At 55.5% G+C, this 26,867-nt stretch overlaps 1 protein-coding gene across 2 annotated transcripts in view; it reads right to left on the reverse strand.

The window, feature by feature from the left end:
• Positions 1-2,148: 2,148 nt before the first annotated feature.
• Positions 2,149-26,867, reverse strand: part of LOC140407932 (homeobox protein goosecoid-like) — a 38,827-nt gene continuing 14,108 nt past the window's right edge. For both annotated transcript variants that reach the window (XM_072495122.1, XM_072495121.1), the window contains exon 4: positions 2,149-2,511. In XM_072495122.1, the coding sequence (XP_072351223.1) occupies positions 2,341-2,511 (171 nt within the window). In that variant the 3' untranslated portion in view covers positions 2,149-2,340. The remainder of the gene's footprint in view (positions 2,512-26,867) is intronic.

A 26,867-nucleotide genomic window follows, 5' to 3' on the forward strand; every position in this document is an offset into this window, starting at 1 on the left:
TGGAGTGGTGCAGCGACAACAATCTCTCCTTCAATGCCAGCAAAACTAAAGAGCTGGTCATTGACTTCAGAAAGCAAAGTACTGTACACACCCCTGTCAGCATCAACGGGGCCGAGGTGGAGATGGTTAGCAGTTTCAAATTCCTGGGGTGCACATCTCCAAAAATCTGTCCTGGTCCACCCACGTCGACGCTACCACCAAGAAAGCACAACAGCGCCTATACTTCCTCAGGAAACTAAGGAAATTCGGCATGTCCACATTAACTCTTACCAACTTTTACAGATGCACCATAGACAGCATCCTATCAGGCTGCATCACAGCCTGGTATGGCAACTGCTCGGCCCAGGACCGCAAGAAACTTCAGAGAGTCGTGAACACCGCCCAGTCCATCACACGAACCTGCCTCCCATTCATTGACTCCATCTACACCTCCCGCTGCCTGGGGAAAGCGGGCAGCATAATCAAAGATCCCTCCCACCCGGCCTACTCACTCTTCCAACTTCTTCCATCGGGCAGGAGATACAGAAGTCTGAGAACATGCATGAACAGACTCAAAAACAGCTTCTTCTCCACTGTTACCAGACTCCTAAATGACCCTCTTATGGACTGATTTCATTAACACTACACCCTGTATGCTTCACCCGATGCCGGTGCTTATGTAGTTACATTGTGTACCTTGTGTTGCCCTATTATGTATTTTCTTTGATTCCCTTTTCTTCCCATGTACGTAATGATCTGTTGAGCTGCTCGCAGAAAAATACTTTTCACTGTACCTCGGTACACGTGACAATAAACAAATCCAATCCAATCCAACCCTACCCATCACCAGGGCCTGCCAATCCGTTCCTCCAGATGCGGCTGGGACTGAAGAGCTTGCTGGAGGGGGGACCATTTTGCCACAGAGGTGGATAGGAGGCCATGGCTTCAGGCGATTGGATGTTTTAGGGCTGGAAAATTGAGGAGTGGCGTCCAGGAGCCAGTGGGTGGGGCCTAAAGCCCTGGTCTGCGATCTGTCCCATTTATGGACTTATCCCTTATTGTACCTTTTCCTGTATTGAAAATGTCTATCTGCCCCCGGAACACTTACCCGGTTTGTACATTGAAACAGCAACTACATTTTGTAAGTACTTCACCGGCTGTAAAATGTTTGGGGACATTCTGAGCTTATCAAATACTGAAATCTGGTCTTTCTCTAACCTGCATTAAATGGAAAATAGACTTTGTGTAAAACTGCAACAAATGGCGGGGAGGATGTAAATGAAGCTGGATGTACCTGTATCTCTCTGGGTGTTGTGGTGAACGTATTATGGTAACCATTCACCACTGTACTACATTGTATCACGCTGTTGCCCATGTGGGCTCCACCTATGGACCATTGTACTGTACTACACTGATTGTATCATGTTGGTGCCCTTGTGGGCTCCGCCCCTGGCTCCGCCCCCTTGAGGGGAGGGATAAAGAGCAGCTGCCCTGTAGGCGGCTCTCATTGCAGAGCAGTCGCAGGCAGGCACTGTCCTGGTTGATTAAAGCCACTGTTCACTGCAACTCTCTGTCTCGGGCGAATTGAGGGTCGCATCAGGTGTTCCAGTAAATAGTCTTGCTGGCAGTTTCCACTGGGTTTTCTGTCTCAGGATCCCGGATACATTCCCCCCTGTGAGTCTGGGGTTACCCAGCTGAGCAGGACTGGGTAAGGACGGCAAGTTTCCTGCCCTGAAAGACACTAGCCAACCAGCTGCATTTTTACAATAATCCCACAGTTTCAAGATCACTTTTACGGACACCAGTTTTTTAAATTTCTGGACTTAAAAAAAAAAAGAAGAAGCTGAACTCCAGATTCTCCAAATGCCCATGGGGGGATTCGAACTCATGTTCTGTTGGATTATTCGTGGAACACTCGTCTGGATAAGGTTTTAAAACAGAGCGAGACAGGTTTTGGGGGAATTTACAGGTTATGAACAAAAGGCGGAGATATGGGATTAATAGAACAGCTCTCCCACAGAGCTAGTACGTACACAATGGGCCGAATGGCTCTCTTTTGCGTTGCAAGTTTCTGTCATTTTATGACAACATTGTATTAGCCCCTGGTTTGTTGAGCCACTGTTTAATATGCAGTTAGTTTTGACAAAGCAATGCTGCCTCCCACCTGAGTGACATCTCAGGGTTGTTTTTATTGACAGGACAGGCACACATACACACACGCACATATATATATGGAAATGTACATTATTTACAGCATCTTCCGCCCACCAGGTGGACAATGTGCAGGATCCCAGCCACGGTAGGAGCTGAGGGGTGGGTGAGTGGGTGGTGGGGGGGGGGGGGGGGGGTCAGCGGCAGTTATCAGCTGTCCGACTCCAGCTCACTTTCCTGGGCCGCCGCCCTCACTTCTCCCGAAGGATTTCCCAGCGGGGTGGGGGGTTTGGAAACTTTGTTCCATTTCTGGGAGTCTGACTCCTCCGACGATGATCTCTTCTGCCGCCTCCATTTGGCTCGGCGGTTTTTGAACCAGACCTGGGCAAGGAAAACAAATGAGAGAGAGAGCGTGAGAGAATGAAAGATCATTTTTAGGCATTGCACTTTTCAGAGGATGTCCAGAGAGTTGAGTTCAAGTTGCCCCCCTCCCCTAGTGCAGAGTGATTAACTGTTGGAAGTACCCGTCCTTCACAATTAGATGTTGAAGTTGGATCCCATCTTCTTTCTCAGTTGAAAAGACTGGACGACCACTCTTTGGGCGAGGAGTTGGTGATCTCTCCATAGTGTCCTGGCCTCAACCAAATCCCATTGTTGTTTGTGAGAGCTTCCTGTGTGCTAATTGGCTGCCATGTTTAGGACAGAATTACCAAGATGGCTGGAAAGTACTTTGCGATGGCCCAAGGCCATGAAAGGCGTTACATCAATGCAAGTCTTTTTTCTATTGAAATTCTTGGAGGTGGTGCAGGTGTGTTTACTGGTACGGTGCCGCTAATGAGAACGTCAGCTATATGAAAGAGAAGAGAAACTGGGAGGGTTGGAGCAGGGAAGGTTAATCAGCGGTTCAAAACCAAAAGCAGTTTTTACAGATGAAATAAGGGGAAAACCGCTTCCACTGACAGGAGGGTGGTAACCAGGAGGGTGGGTAACCAGGAGACTGGGTAACCAGGAGGGTGAGTAACCAGGAGGGTGGGTAACAAGGAGAGTGAGTAACCAGGAGGGTGAGTAACCAGGAGGGTGGGTAATCAGGAGAGTGAGTAACCAGGAGGGTGAGTAACCAGGAGGGTGGGTAATCAGGAGACTGGGTAACCAGGAGGGTGAGTAACCAGGAGGGTGGGTAACAAGGAGAGTGAGTAACCAGGAGTGTGAGTAAACAGGAGGGTGGGTAACCAGGAGGGTGAGTAACCAGGAGGGTGGGTAACCAGGAGGGTGGGTAACCAGGAGGGTGGGCAACCAGGAGGGTGGGTAAACAGGAGAGTGGGTAACCAGGAGGGTGGGTAACCAGGAGGGTGAGTTACCAGGAGGGTGAGTAACCAGGAGGGTGGGTAACCAGGAGAGTGGGTAACCAGGAGGGTGGGTAACCAGGAGGGTGAGTTACCAGGAGGGTGAGTAACCAGGAGGGTGGGTAACCAGGAGGGTGGGTAACCAGGAGATTGAGTAACCAGGAGGGTGAGTAACCAGGAGAGTGAGTAACTAGGAGGGTGAGTAACCAGGAAGCTGGGTAACCTGGAGGGTGGGTAACCAGGTGGGTGAGTAACCAGGAGGGTGGGTAAACAGGAGGGTGGGTAACCAGGAGGGTGGGTAACCAGGAAGCTGGTAACCTGGAGGGTGGGTAACCAGGAGTGTGAGTAACCAGGAGGGTGAGTAACCAGGAAGCTGGTAACCAGGAGGGTGGGTAACCAGGAGGGTGAGTAACCAGGAGGGTGGGTAACCAGGAGTGTGGGTAACCAGGAGGGTGGGTAACCAGGAGAGTGGGCAACCAGGAGGGTGGGTAACCAGGAGGGTAAGTAACTAGGAGGGTGGGTAACCAGGAGGGTGGGTAACCAGGAGTGTGGGTAACCAGGAGGGTGGGTAACCAGGAGAGTGGGCAACCAGGAGGGTGGGTAACCAGGACGGTGAGTAACCAGGAGGGTGGGTAACCAGGAGGGTGGGTAACCAGGAGGGTGGGTAACCAGGAGAGTGAGTAACCAGGAGGGTGGGTAACCAGGAGGGTGAGTTACCAGGAGGGTGAGTAACCAGGAGGGTGGGTAACCAGGAGGGTGAGTAAGCAGGAGGGTGAGTAACCAGGATGGTGGGTAAGCAGGAGGGTGAGTAACCAGGAGGGTGAGTAACCAGGAGGGTGAGTAACCAGGATGGTGGGTAGGCAGGAGGGTGAGTAACCAGGAGGGTGGGTAACCAGGAGGGTGAGTAACCAGGAGGGTGAGTAACCAGGATGGTGGGTAAGCAGGAGGGTGAGTAACCAGGAGGGTGGGTAACCAGGAGGGTGGGTAACCAGGAGAGTGGGTAAACAGGAGGGTGGGTAACCAGGAGGGTGAGTTACCAGGAGGGTGAGTAACCAGGAGGGTGGGTAACCAGGAGGGTGAGTAACCAGGAGGGTGAGTAACCAGGAAGCTGGTAACCAGGAGGGTGAGTAACCAGGAGGGTGAGTAACCAGGAAGCTGGGTAACCTGGAGGGTGAGTAACCAGGTGAGTGAGTAACCAGGAGGGTGGGTAACCAGGAGTGTGGGTAACCAGGAGTGTGGGTAACCAGGAGGGTGAGTAACCAGGAGGTTGGGTAACTAGGAGGGTGGGTAACCAGGAGGGTGAGTAACCAGGAGGGTGAGTAACCAGGAGAGTGGGTAACCAGGAGGGTGGGTAACCAGGAGGGTGAGTAACCAGGAGGGTGGGTAACCAGGAGGGTGGGTAACCATGAGGGTGAGTAACCAGGAGGTTGGGTAACTAGGAGGGTGGGTAACCAGGAGGGTGGGTAACCAGGAGAGTGGGTAACCAGGAGGGTGGGTATCCAGGAGGGTGAGTAACCAGGAGGGTGGGTAACCAGGAGGGTGAGTAACCAGGAGGGTGAGTAACCAGGGGGGTGGGTAACCAGGAGGGTGAGTAACCAGGAAGCTGGGAAACCAGGAGGCTGAGTAACCAGGAGGGTGGGTAACCAGGAGGGTGGGTAACCAGGAGCGTGAGTAACCAGGAGGGTGAGTAACCAGGAGAGTGAGTAACTAGGAGGGTGGGTAACCAGGAGAGTGGGTAACCAGGAGGGTGAGTAACCAGGAGGGTGGGTAACCAGGAGCGTGAGTAACCAGGAGGGTGAGTAACCAGGAGAGTGAGTAACTAGGAGGGTGGGTAACCAGGAGGGTGGGTAACTAGGAGGGTGAGTAACCAGGAGGGTGAGTAACCAGGAGGGTGGGTAACCAGGAGGGTGAGTAACCAGGAGAGGGAGTAACCAGGAGGGTGAGTAACCAGGAGGGTGAGTAACCAGGAGGGTGGGTAAGCAGGAGAGTGGGTAACCAGGAGGGTGAGTAACCAGGAGGGTGAGTAACCAGGAGGGTGGGTAAGCAGGAGGGTGGGTATCCAGGAGGGTGAGTAACCAGGAGGGTGGGTAACCAGGAGCGTGAGTAACCAGGAGGGTGAGTAACCAGGAGAGTGAGTAACTAGGAGGGTGGGTAACCAGGAGGGTGAGTAACCAGGAGGGTGGGTAACCAGGAGCGTGAGTAACCAGGAGGGTGAGTAACCAGGAGAGTGAGTAACTAGGAGGGTGGGTAACCAGGAGGGTGAGTAACCAGGAGGGTGAGTAACCAGGAGGGTGGGTAACCAGGAGGGTGGGACACCTGGAGAGTGGGTAACCAGGAGGGTGAGTAACCAGGAGGGTGGGTAACCAGGAGGGTGAGTAACCAGGAGGGTGGGTAACCAGGAGGGTGAGTAACCAGGAGGGTGGGTAACCAGGAGAGTGAGTAACCAGGAGAGTGGGTAACCAGGAGGGTGAATAACCAGGAGGGTGGGTAACCAGGAGGGTGGGTAACCAGGAGAGTGAGTAACCAGGAGGGTGAGTAACCAGGAGGGTGGGTAACCAGGAGTGTGAGTAACCAGGAGAGGGAGTAACCAGGAGGGTGGGTAACCAGGAGAGTGGGTAACCAGGAGGGTGAGTAACCAGGAGGGTGGGTAACCAGGAGGGTGAGTAACCAGGAGGGTGGGTAACCAGGAGAGTGGGTAACCAGGAGGGTGAGTAATCACGAGGGTGGGTAACCAGGAGGGTGAGTAACCAGGAGGGTGAGTAACCAGGAGGGTGAGTAACCAGGAGAGTGGGTAACCAGGAGGGTGAGTAATCACGAGGGTGGGTAACCAGGAGGGTGAGTAACCAGGAGGGTGGGTAACCAGGAGGGTGGGTAACCAGGGGGGTGGGTAACCAGGAGGCTGGGTAACCAGGAGGGTGAGTAACCAGGAGGGTGAGTAACCAGGAGGGGGGGTAACCAGGAGGGTGAGTAACCAGGAGGGTGAGTAACCAGGAGGGGGGGTAACCAGGAGAGTGGGTAACCAGGAGGGTGAGTAACCAGGAGGGGGGGTAATCAGGAGGGTGAGTAACCAGGAGAGTGAGTAACCAGGAGGGTGAGTAACCAGGAGGGGGGGTAACCAGGAGCGTGGGTAACCAGGAGGGTGAGTAACCAGGACGTTGGGTAACCAGGAGGGTGAGTAACCAGGAGGGTGAGTAACCAGGAGGGTGGGTAACCAGGAGGGTGGGTAACTAGGAGAGTGGGTAACCAGGAGGGTGGGTAACCAGGAGGGTGAGTAACCAGGAGGGTGGGTAACCAGGTGAGTGAGTAACCAGGAGGGTGAGTAACCAGGAGAGTGGGTAACCAGGAGGGTGGGTAACTAGGAGAGTGGGTAACCAGGAGGGTGGGTAACCAGGAGGGTGAGTAACCAGGAGGGTGGGTAACCAGGTGAGTGAGTAACCAGGAGGGTGAGTAACCAGGAGATTGAGTAACCAGGAGGGTGGGTAACCAGGAGGGTGGGTAACCAGGAGGGTGGGTAACCAGGAGGGTGGGTAACTAGGAGAGTGGGTAACCAGGAGGGTGGGTAACCAGGAGGGTGGGTAACCAGGAGGGTGAGTAACCAGGTGAGTGAGTAACCAGGAGGGTGAGTAACCAGGAGGGTGCGTAACTAGGAGAGTGAGTAACCAGGAGGGTGAGTAAACAGGAGGGTGAGTAACCAGGAGGCTGGGTAACCAGGAGGGTGAGTAAACAGGAGGGTGAGTAACCAGGAGGCTGGGTAACCAGGAGGGTGAGTAAACAGGAGGGTGAGTAACCAGGAGGCTGGGTAACCAGGAGGGTGAGTAACCAGGAGGCTGGGTAACCAGGAGGGTGGGTAACCAGGAAGGTGGGTAACCAGGAGGGTGAGTAACCACGAGGGTGAGTAACCAGGAGGGTGAGTAACCAAGGGGGTGGGTAACCAGGAGGGTGAGTAACCAGGAGGGTGAGTAACCAGGGGGGTGGGTAACCAGGAGGGTGAGTAACCAGGAGGGTGGGTAACCAGGAGGGTGGGTAACCAGGAGGGTGAGTAACCAGGAGGGTGGGTAACCAGGAGGGTGAGTAACCAGGAGGGTGGGTAACCAGGAGAGTGAGTAACCAGGAGGGTGGGTAACCAGGAGAGTGGGTAACCAGGAGGGTGAGTAACCAGGAGGGTGAGTAACCAGGAGGGTGAGTAACCAGGAGCATGGGTAACCAGGAGGGTGAGTAACCAGGAGGGTGGGTAACCAGGAGAGTGAGTAACCAGGAGGGTGAGTAACCAGGAGGGTGAGTAACCAGGAGGGTGAGTAACCAGGAGGGGGGGTAACCAGGAGGGTGAGTAACCAGGAGGGTGAGTAACCAGGAGGCTGGGTAACCAGGAGGGTGAGTAACCAGGAGGGTGAGTAACCAGGAGGGTGAGTAACCAGCAGGGTGGGTAACCAGGAGAGCGAGTAACCAGGAGGGTGAGTAACCAGGAGAGTGGGTAACCAGGAGGGTGGGGAACCAGGAGGGTGGGTAACCAGGAGGGTGAGTAACCAGGAGGCTGGGTAACCAGGAGGGTGAGTAACCAGGAGGCTGGGTAACCAGGAGGGTGAGTAACCAGGAGGGTGGGTAACCAGGAGGGTGGGTAAGCAGGAGGCTGGGTAACCACGAGGGTGAGTAACCAGGAGGGTGAGTAACCAGGAGGGTGGGTAACCAGGAGGGTGAGTAACCAGGAGTGGGTAACCAGGAGGGTGAATAACCAGGAGTGTGGGTAACCAGGAGGGTGAGTAACCAGGAGGGTGGGTAACCAGGAGAGTGAGTAACCAGGAGGGTGGGTAACCAGGAGGGTGAGTAACCAGGAGGGTGGGTAACCAGGAGGCTGGGTAACCAGGAGGGTGAGTAACCAGGGGGGTGGGTAACCAGGAGGGTGGGTAACCTGGAGTGTGAGTAACCAGGAGGGTGGGTAACCAGGAGAGTGGGTAACTAGGAGGGTGAGTAACCAGGAGGGTGGGTAACCAGGAGGATGAGTAAAGGGGGTTGGGTAACCAGGAGGGTGAGTAACCAGGAGGCTAGGTAACCAGGAGGGTGAGTAACCAGAGGGTGAGTAACCAGCGGGGAGAGTACACAGGAGGGTGGGTAACCAGGAGGGTGAGTAACCAGGAGGGTGGGTAACCAGGAGGGTGAGTAACCAGGAGGGTGGGTAAACAGGAGGGTGGGTAACCAGGAGGGTGAGTAACCAGGAGCGTGGGTAACCAGGAGGGTGAGTAACCAGCAGGGTGGGTAACCAGGAGAGCGAGTAACCAGGAGGGTGAGTAACCAGGAGAGTGGGTAACCAGGAGGGTGGGTAACCAGGAGGGTGGGTAACCAGGAGGGTGAGTAACCAGGAGGGTGAGTAACCACGAGGGTGAGTAACCAAGGGGGTGGTTAACCAGGAGGGTGGGTAACCACGAGGGTGAGTAACCACGAGGGTGAGTAACCAAGGGGGTGGTTAACCAGGAGGGTGGGTAACCACGAGGGTGAGTAACCACGAGGGTGAGTAACCAAGGGGGTGGTTAACCAGGAGGGTGGGTAACCACGAGGGTGAGTAACCACGATGGTGGGTAACCAGGAGGGTGGGTAACCAGGAGGGTGAGTAACCAGGAGAGAGAGTAACCAGGAGGGTGAGTAACCAGGGGGGTGGGTAACCAGGAGGGTGGGTAACCAGGAGGGTGAGTAACCAGGAGAGTGAGTAACCAGGAGGGTGGGTAACCAGGAGGCTGGGTAACCAGGAGGGTGGGTAACCAGGAGAGTGAGTAACCAGGGGGGTGGGTAACCAGGAGGGTGAGTAACCAGGAGGGTGGGTAACCAGGAGGGTGGGTAACCAGGAGGGTGAGTTACCAGGAGGGTGAGTAACCAGGAGGGTGGGTAACCAGCAGGGTGAGTAACCAGGAGGGTGGGTAACCAGGAGGGTGGGTAACCAGGAGAGTGAGTAACCAGGAGGGTGGGTATTCAGGAGGGTGGGTAATCAGGAGGGTGGGTAACCAGGGGGGTGAGTAACCAGGAGGGTGGGTAACCAGGAGGGTGGGTAACCAGGAGGGTGAGTAACCAGGAGGGTGGGTAACCAGGAGGGTGAGTAACCAGGAGGGTGGGTTACCAGGAGGGTGAGTAACCAGGAGGGTGGGTAACCAGGAGGGTGAGTAACCAGGAGGGTGGGTATCCAGGAGGGTGAGTAACCAGGAGGGTGAGTAACCAGGAGGGTGGGTAACCAGGGGGGTGAGTAACCAGGAGGGTGGGTAACCAGGAGGGTGGGTAACCAGGACGGTGGGTTACCAGGAGGGTGAGTAACCAGGAGGGTGGGTAACCAGGAGGGTGAGTAACCAGGAGGGTGGGTATCCAGGAGGGTGAGTAACCAGGAGGGTGAGTAACCAGGAGGGTGAGTAACCAGGAGGGTGGGTATCCAGGAGGGTGAGTAACCAGGAGGGTGAGTAACCAGGAGGGTGGGTAACCAGGAGGGTGAGTAACCAGGAGGGTGGGTTACCAGGAGGGTGAGTAACCAGGAGGGTGTGTAACCAGGAGGGTGAGTAACCAGGAGGGTGGGTATCCAGGAGGGTGAGTAACCAGGAGGGTGAGTAACCAGGAGGGTGGGTAACCAGGGGGGTGAGTAACCAGGAGGGTGGGTAACCAGGAGGGTGGGTAACCAGGACGGTGGGTTACCAGGAGGGTGAGTAACCAGGAGGGTGGGTAACCAGGAGGGTGAGTAACCAGGAGGGTGGGTATCCAGGAGGGTGAGTAACCAGGAGAGCGAGTAACCAGGAGGGTGGGTAACCAGGAGGGTGAGTAACCAGGAGGGTGAGTAACCAGGAGGGTGGATAACCAGGAGGGTGGGGAACCAGGAGGGTGGGTAACCAGGAGAGCGAGTAACCAGGAGGGTGAGTAACCAGGAGGGTGGGTAACCAGGAGGGTGGGTAACCAGGAGGGTGGGTAACCAGGACGGTGGGTTACCAGGAGGGTGAGTAACAAGGAGGGTGGGTAACCAGGAGGGTGAGTAACCAGGAGGGTGAGTAACAAGGAGGGTGGGTATCCACGAGGGTGAGTAACCAGGAGGGTGAGTAACCAGGAGGGTGGGTAACCAGGAGGGTGTGTAACCAGGAGGGTGGATAACCAGGAGGGTGGGGAACCAGGAGGGTGGGTAACCAGGAGAGCGAGTAACCAGGAGGGTGGGTAACCAGGAGGGTGAGTAACCAGGAGGGTGGATAACCAGGAGGGTGGGGAACCAGGAGGGTGGGTAACCAGGAGAGCGAGTAACCAGGAGGGTGGGTAACCAGGAGGGTGAGTAACCAGGAGGGTGGATAACCAGGAGGGTGAGTAACCAGGAGGGTGGGTAACCAGGAGCGTGGGTAACCAGGAGGGTGGGTGACCGGGAGGGTGGGTAATCAGGAGGGTGGGTAACCAGGGGGGTGAGTAACCAGGGGGGTGAGTAACCAGGAGGGAGAGTAACCAGGAGGGTGGGTAACCAGGAGTGTGGGTAACCAGGAGGGTGAATAACCAGGAGGGTGGGTATTCAGGAGGGTGGGTAACCAGGAGGGTGAATAACCAGGAGGGTGAGTACCCAGGAGGGTGAGTAACCAGGAGGGTGAGTAACCAGGGGGGTGGGTAACCAGGAGGGTGAGTAACCAGGAGGGTGGGTAACCAGGAGGCTGGTTAACCAGGAGGGTGAGTAACCAGGAGGGTGAGTAAAGGGGTTTGGGTAACCAGGAGGGTGAGTAACCAGGAGGGTGAGTAACCAGGAGGGTGGGTAACCAGGAGGGTGGGTAACCAGGAGAGTGAGTAACCAGGAGAGTGGGTAACCAGGAGGGTGAATAACCAGGAGGGTGGGTAACCAGGAGGGTGGGTAACCAGGAGAGTGAGTAACCAGCAGGGTGAGTAACCAGGAGGGTGGGTAACCAGGAGGGTGAGTAACCAGGAGGGTGGGTAACCAGGAGGGTGGGTAACCAGAAGAGTGAGTAACCAGCAGGGTGAGTAACCAGGAGGGTGGGTAACCAGGAGGGTGAGTAACCAGGAGGGTGGGTATCCAGGAGGGTGAGTAACCAGGAGGCTGGGTAACCAGGAGAGTGGGTATCCAGGAGGGTGAGTAACCAGGAGGGTGGGTAACCAGGGGGGTGGGTAACCAGGAGGGTGGGTAACCAGGAGGGTGGGTAACCAGGAGGGTGAGTAACCAGGAGGGTGGGTATCCAGGAGGGTGAGTAACCAGGAGAGTGGGTAACCAGCAGGGTGAGTAGCCAGGAGGGTGGGTAACCAGGAGGGTGGGTAACCAGGAGGGTGGGTATCCAGGAGGGTGAGTAACCAGGAGGCTGGGTAACCAGGAGGGTGAGTAACCAGGAGAGTGGGTAACCAGGAGGGTGAGTAACCAGGAGGGTGGGTAACCAGGAGGGTGGGTAACAAGGAGGCTGGGTAACCAGGAGGGTGATTAACCAGGAGGGTGGGTAACCAGGAGGGTGGGTAACCAGGAGGGTGGGTAACAGGGAGAGTGGGTAACCAGGAGGGTGAGTAACCAGGAGGGTGAGTAACCAGGAGGGTGGGTAACCAGGAGAGTGGGTAACCAGGATGGTGGGTAACCAGGAGGGTGGGTAACCAGGATGGTGGGTAACCAGGAGGGTGAGTAACCAGGAGGGTGGGTAACCAGGAGGGTGGGTAACCAGGAGGGTGGGTAACAGGGAGAGTGGGTAACCAGGAGAGTGGGTAACCAGGAGGGTGAGTAACCAGGAGGGTGAGTAACCAGGAGGGTGGGTAACCAGGAGAGTGGGTAACCAGGAGGGTGGGTAACCAGGATGGTGGGTAACCAGGAGGGTTGGTAACCAGGAGGGTGAGTAACCAGGGGGTTGGTTAACCAGGAGGGTGGGTAACCAGGAGGGTGGGTAACCAGGTGGGTGAGTAACCAGGAAGGTGGGTAACCAGGAGGCTGGTTAACCAGGAGGCTGGGTAACCAGGAGGGTGGGTAACCAGGGGGTGGGTAACCAGTAGGGTGGGTAACCAGGAGGGTGGGTAACCGGGAGGGTGAGTAACCGGGAGGGTGGGTAACCAGGAGGGTGGGTAACCAGGGGGTGGGTAAGAAGGAGGGTGGGTAACCAGGAGGGTGAGTAACCAGGAGGATGGATAACCAGGAGGGTGAGTAACCAGGAGGGTGAGTAACCAGGAGGCTGGGTAACCAGGAGGGTGGGTAACCAGGAGGGTGGGTAACCAGGAGGTTGAGTAACCAGGAGGGTGGGTAACCAGGAGGGTGAGTAACCAGGAGGGTGGGTAACCAGGAGGGTGGGTAACCAGGAGTGTGAGTAACCAGGAGGGTGAGTAACCAGGAGGGTGGGTAACCAGGAGGGTGAGTAACCAGGTGAGTGAGTAACCAGGAGGGTGAGTAACCAGGAGAGTGGGTAACCAGGAGGGTGGGTAACCAGGAGGGTGAGTAACCAGGAGGGTGGGTAACCAGGAGGGTGGGTAACCAGGAGGGTGAGTAACCAGGTGAGTGAGTAACCAGGAGGGTGAGTAACCAGGAGAGTGGGTAACCAGGAGGGTGGGTAACTAGGAGAGTGGGTAACCAGGAGGGTGGGTAACCAGGAGGGTGAGTAACCAGGTGAGTGAGTAACCAGGAGGGTGAGTAACCAGGAGAGTGGGTAACAAGGAGGGTGGGTAACCAGGAGGGTGGGTAACCAGGAGAGTGAGTAACCAGGAGGGTGAGTAACCAGGAGAGTGGGTAACCAGGAGGGTGGGTAACCAGGAGAGTGAATAACCAGGAGGATGAGTAACCAGTAGGGTGAGTAACCAGGAGGGTGGGTAACCAGGAGGGTGGGTAACTAGGAGAGTGAGTAACCAGGAGAGTGAATAACCAGGAGGGTGAGTAACCAGGAGGCTGGGTAACCAGGAGGGTGGGTAACCAGGAGGGTGAGTAACCAGGAGGGTGGGTAACCAGGAGGGCGGGGAACCAGGAGGGTGAGTAACCAGGAGGGTGAGTAACCAGGAGGGTGGGTAACCTGGAGGGTGAGTAACCAGCAGGGTGGGTAACCAGGAGGGCGGGGAACCAGGAGGGTGAGTAAACAGGAGGGTGGGTAACTAGGAGAGTGAGTAACCAGGAGGGTGAGGAACCAGGAGGGTGAGTAACCAGGAAGCTGGGTAACCAGCAGAGTGGGTAACCAGGAGAGTGAGTAACCAGGAGAGTGAGTAACCAGGAGGTTGGGTAACTAGGAGGGTGGGTAACTAGGAGGGTGAGTAACCAGAAGAGTGAGTAACCAGGAGGGTGGGTAACCAGGAGGTTGGGTAACTAGGAGGGTGGGCAACTAGGAGGGTGAGTAACCAGAAGAGTGAGTAACCAGGAGGGTGGGTAACCAGGAGGGTGAATAACCAGGAGGGTGAGTAACCAGGAGAGTGAGTAACCAGGAGGTTGAGTAACCAGGAGGTTGGGTAACTAGGAGGGTGGGTAACTAGGAGGGTGAGTAACCAGAAGAGTGAGTAACCAGGAGGGTGGGTAAGCAGGAGGGTGAGTAACCAGGAGGTTGAGTAACCAGGAGGGTGAGTAACCAGGAGAGTGAGTAACCAGGAGGTTGAGTAACCAGGAGGTTGGGTAACTAGGAGGGTGGGTAACTAGGAGGGTGAGTAACCAGAAGAGTGAGTAACCAGGAGGGTGGGTAACCAGGAGGGTGGGTAACCAGGAGGGTGGGTAACTAGGAGAGTGAGTAACCAGGAGAGTGAATAACCAGGAGGGTGAGTAACCAGGAGGCTGGGTAACCAGGAGGGTGGGTAACCAGGAGGGTGAGTAACCAGGAGGATGGGTAACCAGGAGGGCGGGGAACCAGGAGGGTGAGTAACCAGGAGGGTGAGTAACCAGGATGGTGGGTAACCTGGAGGGTGAGTAACCAGGAGGGTGGGTAACCAGGAGGGCGGGGAACCAGGAGGGTGAGTAAACAGGAGGGTGGGTAACTAGGAGAGTGAGTAACCAGGAGGGTGAGGAACCAGGAGGGTGAGTAACCAGGAAGCTGGGTAACCAGAAGAGTGGGTAACCAGGAGAGTGAGTAACCAGGAGAGTGAGTAACCAGGAGGTTGGGTAACTAGGAGGGTGGGTAACTAGGAGGGTGAGTAACCAGAAGAGTGAGTAACCAGGAGGGTGGGTAACCAGGAGGTTGGGTAACTAGGAGGGTGGGCAACTAGGAGGGTGAGTAACCAGAAGAGTGAGTAACCAGGAGGGTGGTTAACCAGGAGGGTGAGTAACCAGGAGTGTGGGTAACCAGGAGGGTGAGTAACCAGGAGGTTGAGTAACCAGGAGGGTGAGTAACCAGGAGAGTGAGTAACCAGGAGGTTGAGTAACCAGGAGGTTGGGTAACTAGGAGGGTGGGTAACTAGGAGGGTGAGTAACCAGAAGAGTGAGTAACCAGGAGTGTGGGTAACCAGGAGGGTGAGTAACCAGGAGGGTGAGTAACCAGGAGGGTGGGTAACCAGGAGGGTGAGTAACCAGGAGGGTGAGTAACTAGGAGGGTGGGGAACCAGGAGGGTGGGTAACCAGGAGGGTGAGTAACCAGGAGAGTGAGTAACTAGGAGGGTGGGTAACCAGGAGGGTGGGTAACCAGGAGGGTGGGTAACTAGGATGGTGGGTAACTAGGAGGGTGAGTAACCAGGAGGGTGGGTAACCAGGAGAGTGGGTAACCAGGAGGGAGGGTAACCAGGAGCGTGAGTAACCAGGAGGGTGGGTAACCAGGAGAGTGGGTAACCAGGAGGGTGGGTAACCAGGAGAGTGAGTAACTAGGAGGGTGGGTAACCAGGAGGGTGGGTAACCAGGAGAGTGAGTAACCAGGAGGGTGAGTAACCAGGAGGGTGAGTAACCAGGAGAGTGGGTAACCAGGAGAGGGAGTAACCAGGAGGGTGGGTAACCAGGAGAGTGAGTAACCAGGAGGGTGGGTAACCAGGAGAGTGAGTAACCAGGAGAGTGAGTAACCAGGAGGGTGGGTAACCAGGAGGGTGAGTAACCAGGAGAGTGAGTAACCAGGAGGGTGGGTAACCAGGAGGGTGGGTAACCAGGAGAGTGAGTAACCAGGAGGGTGAGTAACCAGGAGAGTGAGTAACCAGGAGGGTGGGTAACCAGGAGGGTGAGTAACCAGGAGGTTGGGTAACCAGGAGAGTGAGTAACCAGGAGGGTGGGTAACCAGGAGGGTGAGTAACCAGGAGAGTGAGTAACCAGGAGGGTGAGTAACCAGGAGGGTGAGTAACCAGGAGGGTGGGTAACCAGGAGGGTGAGTAACCAGGAGAGTGAGTAACCAGGAGGGTGGGTAACCAGGAGGGTGAGTAACCAGGAGAGTGAGTAACCAGGAGGGTGAGTAAACAGAAGGGTGAGTAAACAGGAGGGTGAGTAACCAGGAGGCTGGGTAACCAGGAGGGTGAGTAACCAGGAGGCTGGGTAACCAGGAAGGTGGGTAACCAGGAGGGTGAGTAACCACGAGGGTGAGTAACCAGGAGGGTGAGTAATCAGGAGGGTGGGTAACCAGGAGGGTGGGTAACCAGGAGAGGGAGTAACCAGGAGGGTGGGTAACCAGGAGGGTGAGTAACCAGGAGGGTGAGTAACCAGGAGGGTGGGTAACCAGGAAGGTGGGTAACCACGAGGGTGAGTAACCAGCAGGGTGAGTAACCAGGAGGGTGAGTAACCAGGAGGTTGGGTACCCAGGAGGGTGGGTAACCAGGAGGGTGAGTAACCAGGAGAGTGGGTAACCAGGAGGGTGGGTAACCAGGAGGGTGGGTAACCAGGAGGGTGAGTAACCAGGAGAGTGGGTAACCAGGAGGGTGGGTAACCAGGAGGGTGGGTAACCAGGAGGGTGAGTAACCAGGAGAGTGGGTAACCAGGAGGGTGGGTAACCAGGAGGGTGAGTAACCAGGAGGGTGGGTAACCAGGAGGGTGAGTAACCAGGAGGGTGGGTAACCAGGAGAGTGAGTAACCAGGAGGGTGAGTAACCAGGAGGGTGGGTAACCAGGAAGGTGGGTAACCAGGAGGGTGAGTAACCAGGAAGGTGGGTAACCAGGAGGGTGAGTAACCAGGAGGGTGGGTAACCAGGAGGGTGAGTAACCAGGAGGGTGGGTACCCAGGGGGGTGGGTAACTAGGAGGGTGAGTAACCAGGAGGGTGAGTAACCAGGAGGGGGGGTAACCAGCAGGCTGGGTAACCAGGAGAGTGGGTAACCAGGAGGGTGAGTAACCAGGAGGGTGGGTAACCAGGAGGGTGGGCAACCAGGAGGGTGGGTAACCAGGATGGTGGGTAACCAGGAACCTGGGTAACCAGGACAGTGGGTAACCAAGAGGGTGAGTAACCAGGAGGGTGGGTAACCAGGAGGGTGGATAACCACGAGGGTGGGTAACCAGGAGGGTGGGTAACCAGGAGGCTGGGTAACCAGGAGGGTGAGTAACCACGAGGGTGGTTAACTAGGAGGGTGGGTAACCACGAGGGTGAGTAACCAGGAGGGTGAGTAACCGGGAGGGTGGGTAACCAGGAGGGTGGGTAACCAGGAGGCTGGGTAACCAGGAGAGTGAGTAACCAGGAGAGTGAGTAACCAGGAGGGTGGGTAACCAGGAGGGTGAGTAACCAGGAGGGTGAGTAACCAGGGGGGGGTGTAACCAGCAGGGTGAGTAACCAGGAGGGTGAGTAACCAGGAGGGTGAGTAACCAGGGGGGGGTGTAACCAGCAGGGTGAGTAACCAGGAGGGTGAGTAACCAGGGGGTGGGTAACCAGGAGGGTGGGTAACCAGGAGGGTGGGTAACCAGGAGGCTGGGTAACCAGGAGGGTGGGTAACCAGGAGGATGAGTAAAGGGGGTTGGGTAACCAGGAGGGTGGGTAACCAGGAGGGTGAGTAACCAGGAGGGTGGGTAACCAGGAGGATGAGTAAAGGGGGTTGGGTAACCAGGAGGGTGGGTAACCAGGAGGGTGAGTAACCAGGAGGGTGGGTAACCAGGAGGGTGGGTAACCAGGAGGGTGGGTAACCAGGAGGGTGGGTAAAGGGGGTTGGGTAACCAGGAGGGTGGGTAACCAGGAGGGTGAGTAACCAGGAGGGTGGGTAACCAGGAGGGTGAGTAACCAGGAGGGTGGGTAACCAGGAGGGTGAGTAACCAGGAGGGTGGGTAACCAGAGGGTGAGTAACCAGGGGGGAGAGTAACCAGGAGGGTGGGTAACCAGGAGAGTGAGTAACCAGGAGGGTGAGTAACCAGGAGGGTGGGTAACCAGGAGGGTGGGTAACCACGAGGGTGAGTAACCAGGAGGGTGAGTAACCAGGAGGGTGAGTAACCAGGAGGGTGAGTAACCAGGGGGGTGGGTATCCAGGAGGGTGGGTAACCACGAGGGTGAGTAACCAAGGGGGTGGTTAACCAGGAGGGTGGGTAACCAGGAGGGTGAGTAACCAGGAGAGTGAGTAACCAGGAGGGTGAGTAACCAGGGGGGTGGGTATCCAGGAGGGTGAGTAACCAGGAGGGTGGGTAACCAGGAGGGTGAGTAACCAGGAGAGTGAGTAACCAGGAGGGTGAGTAACCAGGGGGTTGGGTATCCAGGAGGGTGAGTAACCAGGAGGGTGGGTAACCAGGAGGGTGGGTAACCAGGAGGGTGAGTAACCAGGAGGGTGGGTAACCAGAAGGTTGGGTAACCAGGAGAGTGGGTAACTAGGGGGTTGGGTATCCAGGAGGGTGAGTAACCAGGAGGGTGGGATAACCAGGAGGGTGGGTAACCAGGAGGGTGAGTAACCAGGCGGGTGAGTAACCAGGAGGATGAGTAAAGGGGGTTGGGTAACCAGGAGGGTGGGTAAGCAGGAGGGTGAGTAACCAGGGGGGGGTGTAACCAGGAGGGTGGGTAACCAGGAGGGTGGGTAACCAGGAGGGTGAGTAACCAGGAGGGTGGGTAACCAGGAGGGTGGGTAACCAGGGGGGTGAGTAACCATGATGGTGGGTAACCAGGAGGGTGGGTAACCAGGAGGGTGGGTAACCAGGAGGGTGAGTAACCAGGAGGGTGGGTAACCAGGAGTGTGGGTAACCAGGAGGGTGAATAACCAGGAGGGTGAATACCCAGGAGGGTGAGTAACCAGGAGGGTGAGTAACCAGGGGGGTGGGTAACCAGGAGGGTGAGTAACCAGGAGGGTGGGTAACCAGGAGGCTGGGTAACCAGGAGGGTGAATAACCAGGAGGGTGGGTAACCAGGAGGGTGGGTAACCAGGAGGGTGAGTAACCAGGAGGGTGAGTAACCAGGAGGGTGGGTAACCAGGAGGGTGGGTAACCAGGAGAGTGAGTAACCAGGAGGGTGGGGAACCAGGAGGGTGGGTAACCAGGAGGGTGAATAACCAGGAGAGTGGGTAACCAGGAGGGTGGGTAACCAGGAGGGTGGGTAACCAGGAGAGTGAGTAACCAGGAGGGTGAGTAACCAGGAGGGTGGGTAACCAGGAGGGTGGGTAACCAGGAGAGTGAGTAACCAGCAGGGTGAGTAACCAGGAGGGTGGGTAACCAGGAGGGTGGGTAACCAGGAGAGTGGGTAACCAGGAGGGTGGGTAACCAGGAGGGTGGGTATTCAGGAGGGTGGGTAATCAGGAGGGTGGGTATTCAGGAGGGTGGGTAACCAGGGGGGTGCGTAACCAGGATGGTGGGTAACCAGGAGGGTGGGTAACCAGGAGGGTGGGTTACCAGGAGGGTGGGTAACCAGGAGGGTGGGTAACCAGGAGGGTGAGTAACCAGGAGGGTGGGTAACCAGGAGGGTGAGTAACCAGGAGGGTGGGTAACCAGGAGGGTGGGTAACCAGGAGGGTGAGTAACCAGGAGGGTGAGTAACCAGAGTGTGAGTAACCAGGAGGGTGAGTAACCAGGAGGGTGGGTAACCAGGAGGGTGAGTAACCAGGAGGGTGGATAACCAGGAGGGCGGGGAACCAGGAGGGTGGGTAACCAGGAGGGTGAGTAACCAGGGGGGTGGGTAACCAGGAGGGTGAGTAACCAGGAGGGTGGGTAACCAGGAGGGTGAGTAACCAGGAGGGTGAGTAACCAGGAGGGTGGGTAACCAGGAGGGTGGGTAACCAGGAGGCTGGGTAACCAGGAGGGTGAGTAAAGGGGTTTGGGTAACCAGGAGGGTGAGTAACCAGGAGGGTGAGTAACCAGGAGGGTGAATAACCAGGTGAGTGGGTAACCAGGAGGGTGAATAACCAGGAGGGTGAGTAACCAGGAGGGTGGGTAACCAGGAGAGTGAGTAACCAGGAGGGTGGGTAACCAGGAGGGTGGGTAACCAGGAGGGTGGGTAAGCAGGAGGGTGAGTAACCAGGTGGGGGTGTAACCAGGAGGGTGGGTAACCAGGAGGGTGGGTAACCAGGAGGGTGAGTAACCAGGAGGGTGGGTAACCAGGAGGGTGGGTAACCAGGGGGGTGAGTAACCATGATGGTGGGTAACCAGGAGGGTGGGTAACCAGGAGGGTGGGTAACCAGGGGGGTGAGTAACCAGGAGGGTGGGTAACCAGGAGTGTGGGTAACCAGGAGGGTGAATAACCAGGAGGGTGAATACCCAGGAGGGTGAGTAACCAGGAGGGTGAGTAACCAGGGGGGTGGGTAACCAGGAGGGTGAGTAACCAGGAGGGTGGGTAACCAGGAGGCTGGGTAACCAGGAGGGTGAATAACCAGGAGAGTGGGTAACCAGGAGGGTGGGTAACCAGGAGGGTGGGTAACCAGGAGGGTGGGTAACCAGGAGAGTGAGTAACCAGCAGGGTGAGTAACCAGGAGGGTGAGTAACCAGGAGGGTGGGTAACCAGGAGGGTGGGTAACCAGGAGGGTGGGTAACCAGGAGAGTGAGTAACCAGGAGGGTGGGTAACCAGGAGGGTGGGTAACCAGGAGGGTGAATAACCAGGAGAGTGGGTAACCAGGAGGGTGGGTAACCAGGAGGGTGGGTAACCAGGAGAGTGAGTAACCAGCAGGGTGAGTAACCAGGAGGGTGAGTAACCAGGAGGGTGGGTAACCAGGAGGGTGGGTAACCAGGAGAGTGAGTAACCAGCAGGGTGAGTAACCAGGAGGGTGGGTAACCAGGAGGGTGGGTAACCAGGAGAGTGGGTAACCAGGAGGGTGGGTAACCAGGAGGGTGGGTATTCAGGAGGGTGGGTAATCAGGAGGGTGGGTATTCAGGAGGGTGGGTAACCAGGGGGGTGCGTAACCAGGATGGTGGGTAACCAGGAGGGTGGGTAACCAGGAGGGTGGGTTACCAGGAGGGTGGGTAACCAGGAGGGTGGGTAACCAGGAGGGTGGGTAACCAGGAGGGTGAGTAACCAGGAGGGTGAGTAACCAGGAGGGTGAGTAACCAGGAGGGTGGGTAACCAGGAGGGTGAGTAACCAGGAGGGTGAGTAACCAGAGTGTGAGTAACCAGTAGGGTGAGTAACCAGGAGGGTGGGTAACCAGGAGGGTGAGTAACCAGGAGGGTGGATAACCAGGAGGGCGGGGAACCAGGAGGGTGGGTAACCAGGAGGGTGAGTAACCAGGAGGGTGGGTAACCAGGAGGGTGGGTAACCAGGAGGCTGGGTAACCAGGAGGGTGAGTAAAGGGGTTTGGGTAACCAGGAGGGTGAGTAACCAGGAGGGTGAGTAACCAGGAGGGTGAATAACCAGGTGAGTGGGTAACCAGGAGGGTGAATAACCAGGAGGGTGAGTAACCAGGAGGGTGGGTAACCAGGAGAGTGAGTAACCAGGAGGGTGGGTAACCAGGAGGGTGGGTAACCAGGAGAGTCAGTAACCAGGAGGGTGGGTATTCAGGAGGGTGGGTAACCAGGGGGGTGAGTAACCAGGATGGTGGGTAACCAGGAGGGTGAGTAACCAGGGGGGTGGGTAACCAGGAGGGTGAGTAACCAGGAGGGTGGGTAACCAGGAGGGTGGGTAACCAGGAGGGTGAGTAAAGGGGTTTGGGTAACCAGGAGGGTGAGTAACCAGGAGGGTGAATAACCAGGAGAGTGGGTAACCAGGAGGGTGAATAACCAGGAGGGTGAGTAACCAGGAGGGTGGGTAACCAGGAGAGTGAGTAACCAGGAGGGTGGGTAACCAGGAGGGTGGGTAACCAGGAGAGTCAGTAACCAGGAGGGTGGGTATTCAGGAGGGTGGGTAACCAGGGGGGTGAGTAACCAGGATGGTGGGTAACCAGGAGGGTGGGTAACCAGGACGGTGGGTTACCAGGAGGGTGAGTAACCAGGAGGGTGGGTATCCAGGAGGGTGAGTAACCAGGAGGCTGGGTAACCAGGAGGGTGAGTAACCAGGAGAGTGAGTAACCAGGAGGGTGAGTAACCAGGGGGTGGGTATCCACGAGGGTGGGTAACCAGGAGGGTGGGTAACCAGGAGGGTGGGTAACCAGGAGTGTGGGTAACCAGGAGGGTGGGTAACCAGGAGGGTGAGTAACCAGGAGTGTGGTTAACCAGGAGGGTGAGTAACCAGGAGGGTGGGTAACCAGGAGGGTGGGTAACCAGGAGGGTGAGTAACCAGGAGGGTGGGTAACCAGGAGGGTGGGTAACTAGGAGGGTGGGTAACCAGGAGAGTGGGTAACCAGGAGGGTGTGTAACCAGGAGGGTGTGTAACCAGGAGGGTGAGTAACCAGGAGGGTGGGTAACCAGGAGGGTGGGTAACCAGGAGAGTGGGTAACCAGGAGGGTGGGTAACCAGGAGGGTGGGTAACCAGGAGGCTGGTTAACCAGGAGGCTGGGTAACCAGGAGGGTGGGTAACCAGGGGGTGGGTAACCAGGATGGTGGGTAACCAGGAGGGTTGGTAACCAGGAGGGTGATTAACCAGGGGGTTGGTTATCCAGGAGGGTGGGTAACCAGGAGGGTGGGTAACCAGGTGGGTGAGTAACCAGGAAGGTGGGTAACCAGGAGGCTGGTTAACCAGGAGGCTGGGTAACCAGGAGGGTGGGTAACCAGGGGGTGGGTAACCAGGAGGGTGGGTAACCGGGAGGGTGAGTAACCGGGAGGGTGGGTAACCAGGAGGGTGGGTAACCAGGAGGGTGGGTAACCAGGGGGTGGGTAACCAGTAGGGTGGGTAACCGGGAGGGTGAGTAACCGGGAGGGTGGGTAACCAGGAGGGTGGGTAAGCAGGAGTGTGGGTAACCAGGAGGGTGAGTAACCAGGAGGATGGATAACCAGGAGGGTGGGTAACCAGGAGGGTGTGTAACCAGGAGGGTGGGGAACCAGGAGGGTGGGTAACCAGGAGGGTGGGTAAACAGGAGGGTGGGTAAACAGGAGGGTGAGTAACCAGGAGGGTGAGTAACCAGGAGGGTGGGTAACCAGGAGGGTGAGTAACCAGGAGGGTGGGTAACCAGGAGGGTGAGTAACCAGGAGGGTGGGTAAACAGGAGGGTGGGTAAACAGGAGGGTGAGTAACCAGGAGGGTGGGTAACCAGGAGGGTGAGTAACCAGGAGGGTGGGTAACCAGGAGGGTGAGTAACCAGGAGGGTGAGTAACCAGGAGGGTGGGTAACCAGGAGGGTGGGTAACCAGGAGGGTGAGTAACCAGGAGGGTGAGTAACCAGGGACACAGGGATTAACAAAAGAATCCGAGGTTTTTTAATCCATTCATGGGACGTGGGCATCACAGGCTGGGCCAGCATTTATTGCCCATCCCTAAATGCCCTTGAGGGGGAACTTAAGAGTCGACCACATTGCTGTGGGTCTGGAGTAGGCCAGACCAGGTAAGGACAGCAGATTTCCTTCCCTAAAGGACATTAGCGAAACACGTGGGATTTTACGAGAATGGACAATGGCCATCATCAGACATTTGTAAAATTCCTGATATTTTATTTCTATCGCCTGCCGTGGTGGGATTGGAACCCGGGTCATTATCCTGGCTCTCTGGATTACTAGTCCAGGAACAATACCACTATGCCATCACCACCCTCCTCTGTGAGATGGCACAGCAACTTTTTGTTTTCTGGAATACACTGCCTGAAAGAATGGTGGGAGCAGGTTCAAATATACTTTCCAAAGGAGAATTGGATGAATACTTGAAAAAGAAAACCTTGCAGGGCTCTGGGGACAGAGCAGGGGAGTGGAGGTAAGGGCTGTCACAGGCACGGTGGGTTGAATGGCCTCTTGTCTGATTCTGATTTATCCATCACACATTAACGATTTGGAGTAGATTGATTACACTGCAAAAAACAGCTGACAAATCATTCAAGTTATCCCTTGTCCTCCGATAGAAGAATCAAAACTTTTTAAGTTTCAATGTGTCAGCTGATCCCTAGCGAAGGGCATAAACTGGAGTTTTACAATTGCACAACGACTTCTAATTTCCCTCCACTCTATCTCTGGAACTTCCTTTAGCCCTCTACCCCAGCTTTTACAACTCTGTTCTTTTCTTTTATTCTTGGGATTTGGGATATGGATAGGCCGGCAATTATTGCCCATCCCCAGTCGCCCTTGAGAAGGTGGTGCTGAGCAGCTTTCTTGACCTTCCACGTGGCGGAAGTATTCCCACCGTGCCTGTGGGAAGGAAGTTCGAGGGTTTTGACCCAGCGACACTGAAGGAACGGCGATATAGCTCCAAGTCAGGGTGCTGTGTGACCTGGAGGGGAGCTTGAAAGTGGTGGGGTTCCCATGGGTCTGATGGCATCTACCACCTGCAAGGACATGGGCATGGGTGTGGGACTGTGAAAGAAAACCTTGTTACACTGCTGTGAATTGCTGCAGTACATCTTGCATATGGTTCACGCTGTAGGCAAGGTGTGCCGGTGATGGTGGAGGGAGTGAATGTTAGAAATGTTTACCTCCCTCTCTCCCCACAAAGATAAAAGCTTTTGCGCTAAATGCCTTGCTAACTCTCTTCCCATATTCTTGAACCCACTGTGATCATACCCTCCGTCACCTCACTAAACTTGCACCCACACCTGTCCACGCCCTCCCCGCCCCCCCCCCCCCCCCCCCCATTCCAATCCTTGCTGCTTCAAGGAACTTTTGGGATGCTTCAACACATGAACAGAATTGTGTACATGCAAGTCATTTTGAGACCTCTTTAACATGGAAATGATGGTCGTATTACTGCAGTGTATTGCAGTCAGTTGCAATGCATTGTTTTGACTGTCGCAGTAACACTGATAATATGACAGGCGTTGACAGTTTGGCATTGGTCAGAAGATAATGTTCAGCCTCCAGGAGAAGCCCCTCCGCCAAGTCAGTTTCCCTCCCTTCAGCATACCTCAGGATGTTGGTGGCAAGGGGCTTCAGTACCACTGGTGCTTTACATTACCCCAGAAGGCCATTCTGCGTATGATCATAGCAGCAAAGTCCCAGCTCAGCAAGGGTGACACATCTGCTGAAACGGACTCCGTTTTTGTTCTCTCACAATGCATGTAGACACGCACGCACATGCAGATCCATGCACACACATGTCTATTGCACACACCTCACCAATGTGGATGACTGGGTGGCAATAAAGAGAGGGAACCCGTGGCTCTGCACACCCTTCTCGCCCTGAAACAGAGTCTGTGGTTAACGCACTGTATGTCCTCTGGACTCGCTGGCCCATTATAGAAAGCCTCATCGTGAGACTACAAAAAGGCCCAATAGGAAATCAGACCGACCCTTTCACATTCCTACCCTCTTACAGAGGCTCTCCTCAGCCCTGATGAAAAGAATGAGAGGTGGTCTTATTCAGACATGTAAGATTCTGAGGGGATTTGACAGGATGGATGCTGAGAGGATGCTTCTCCTTCTGGGGGTGTCTAGAACTAGGGAGCAAAGTTTAACAATTCGGCGCCCCCCATTTAAGACTGTGATGAGGGGATTTATTTTCTTTCAAAGGGGCATCCGTCTGTAAAATTCTCTTCCCCGTACAGAAGTGGAGGCTGGGCCCATTGGATATATTCAAGGCCGAGGGGAGCAGTTTTTTATTGACAAGTGAGTCAAGGGGCAGCATGGTGGCACAGTGGTTAGCACTGCTGCCTCGCAGCGCCAGGGTCCCGGGTCCGATTCCACCCGCGGGTGACTGTCTGAGTGTGGAGTTTGCACATTCTCTCCGTGTCTGCGTGGGTTTTCCTCCGGGCGCTCCAGTTTCCTCCCACAGCCCAAAGAAGTGCAGGTTCGGTGGATTGGATATGCTAAATTGCCCCTAGATGGGGTTACGGGGGTAGGGTGGGGAATTGGGCCTAGGTGTGGTGCTCTCTCTGGGGGTTGGTGCACACTCGATGGGCCGAATGGTCTCCTCCTTCACTGTAGGAATTGTTATGGGGACAGACATGAAAGTGGAGGTCAGGCCACAATCAGATCAGTCATGTTCTTATCGAATGGTGGAGCAGGCTTGATGGGCTGAATGGCCTACTCCTGCTTTTATTTATTATATTCTTCTGTTTTGAACCACATTTAAACTAATGGTTAATATAACCAGATCTGTACAAGACACAGGCAGCTTCACTGAAGTCAAATACTCAGGTAAGAGAATTTAACCAGATTACAATTTGAAACCTGCTGTCCTATTATACCCACAGACAGGCACATACACACGCAAATACACGCACATACACACATGCATGTACACACACATACACACACACAATCAGTGCTATAATCTCAGCTGTTTACAATTTATATTAATGACCAAGAGGAAGTGACTGAGCATGATGTATCCAATTTGCTGATGATACAAAGCGGGATAGGGAGGCAAGCTGTGAGGGGATCACTGAGAATATGCAAAGGAATATAGACCGGTTAAGTAAGCGGGCAAAGAAGTGGAGGAGTGCCAGTTACTCACTTTGTTAGGAAGAATAGAAAGACGGATTATTTAAATAGTAGGACGACTATTATATGTTGGCGTGCAGAGGGATTTGTGTGCCTTAGTAAAGGAAACACAAAGTCAACAATTAGGTACAGCAAACAATTAAGAAGGAAAATGGTATGTTTTACTGCAGGGTGGTTGGAATACAAGAGTAAGGAACTCTTGCTGAAATGGCACAGGGCTTTGGCGACACCATTTCTGGGTACACCTGCAGCTCTGTATAGAAGGACGAATAAACTTGCCTTAGGGGAAGTGCAGCAAATGTTCATTAGATTGTTTCCTGAGATGAGAAGATTGCCCTGTGAGGTAAGATTAAGCAGAATGGGTCTGCATTGCCTGGAGTTCAGGTGATTTCATTAAACATACAAGATTTCGGGAAGACTTGATAGGAGAGATGCTGAGAGGTTGCTTCCCCTGGCTGGAGAGACTGGAACACACACACACGCACATGAACACACACACACCACGCGCACGCACACACGACAGGCACATGCACACATGCACATGAACACACACACACAACACGCACGCACACACCACAGGCACATGCACACACGCACATGAACACACACACACACCACACGCACGCACACACCACAGGCACATGCACACATGCACACACGCACATGCACACACCACTAGGCACACACCACAGCACACAGCACCCCCCAATCCTGCATATCTT

The sequence above is a fragment of the Scyliorhinus torazame genome, chromosome 2, assembly GCF_047496885.1.
Source record: "Scyliorhinus torazame isolate Kashiwa2021f chromosome 2, sScyTor2.1, whole genome shotgun sequence".
Lineage (NCBI taxonomy): Eukaryota > Metazoa > Chordata > Chondrichthyes > Carcharhiniformes > Scyliorhinidae > Scyliorhinus > Scyliorhinus torazame.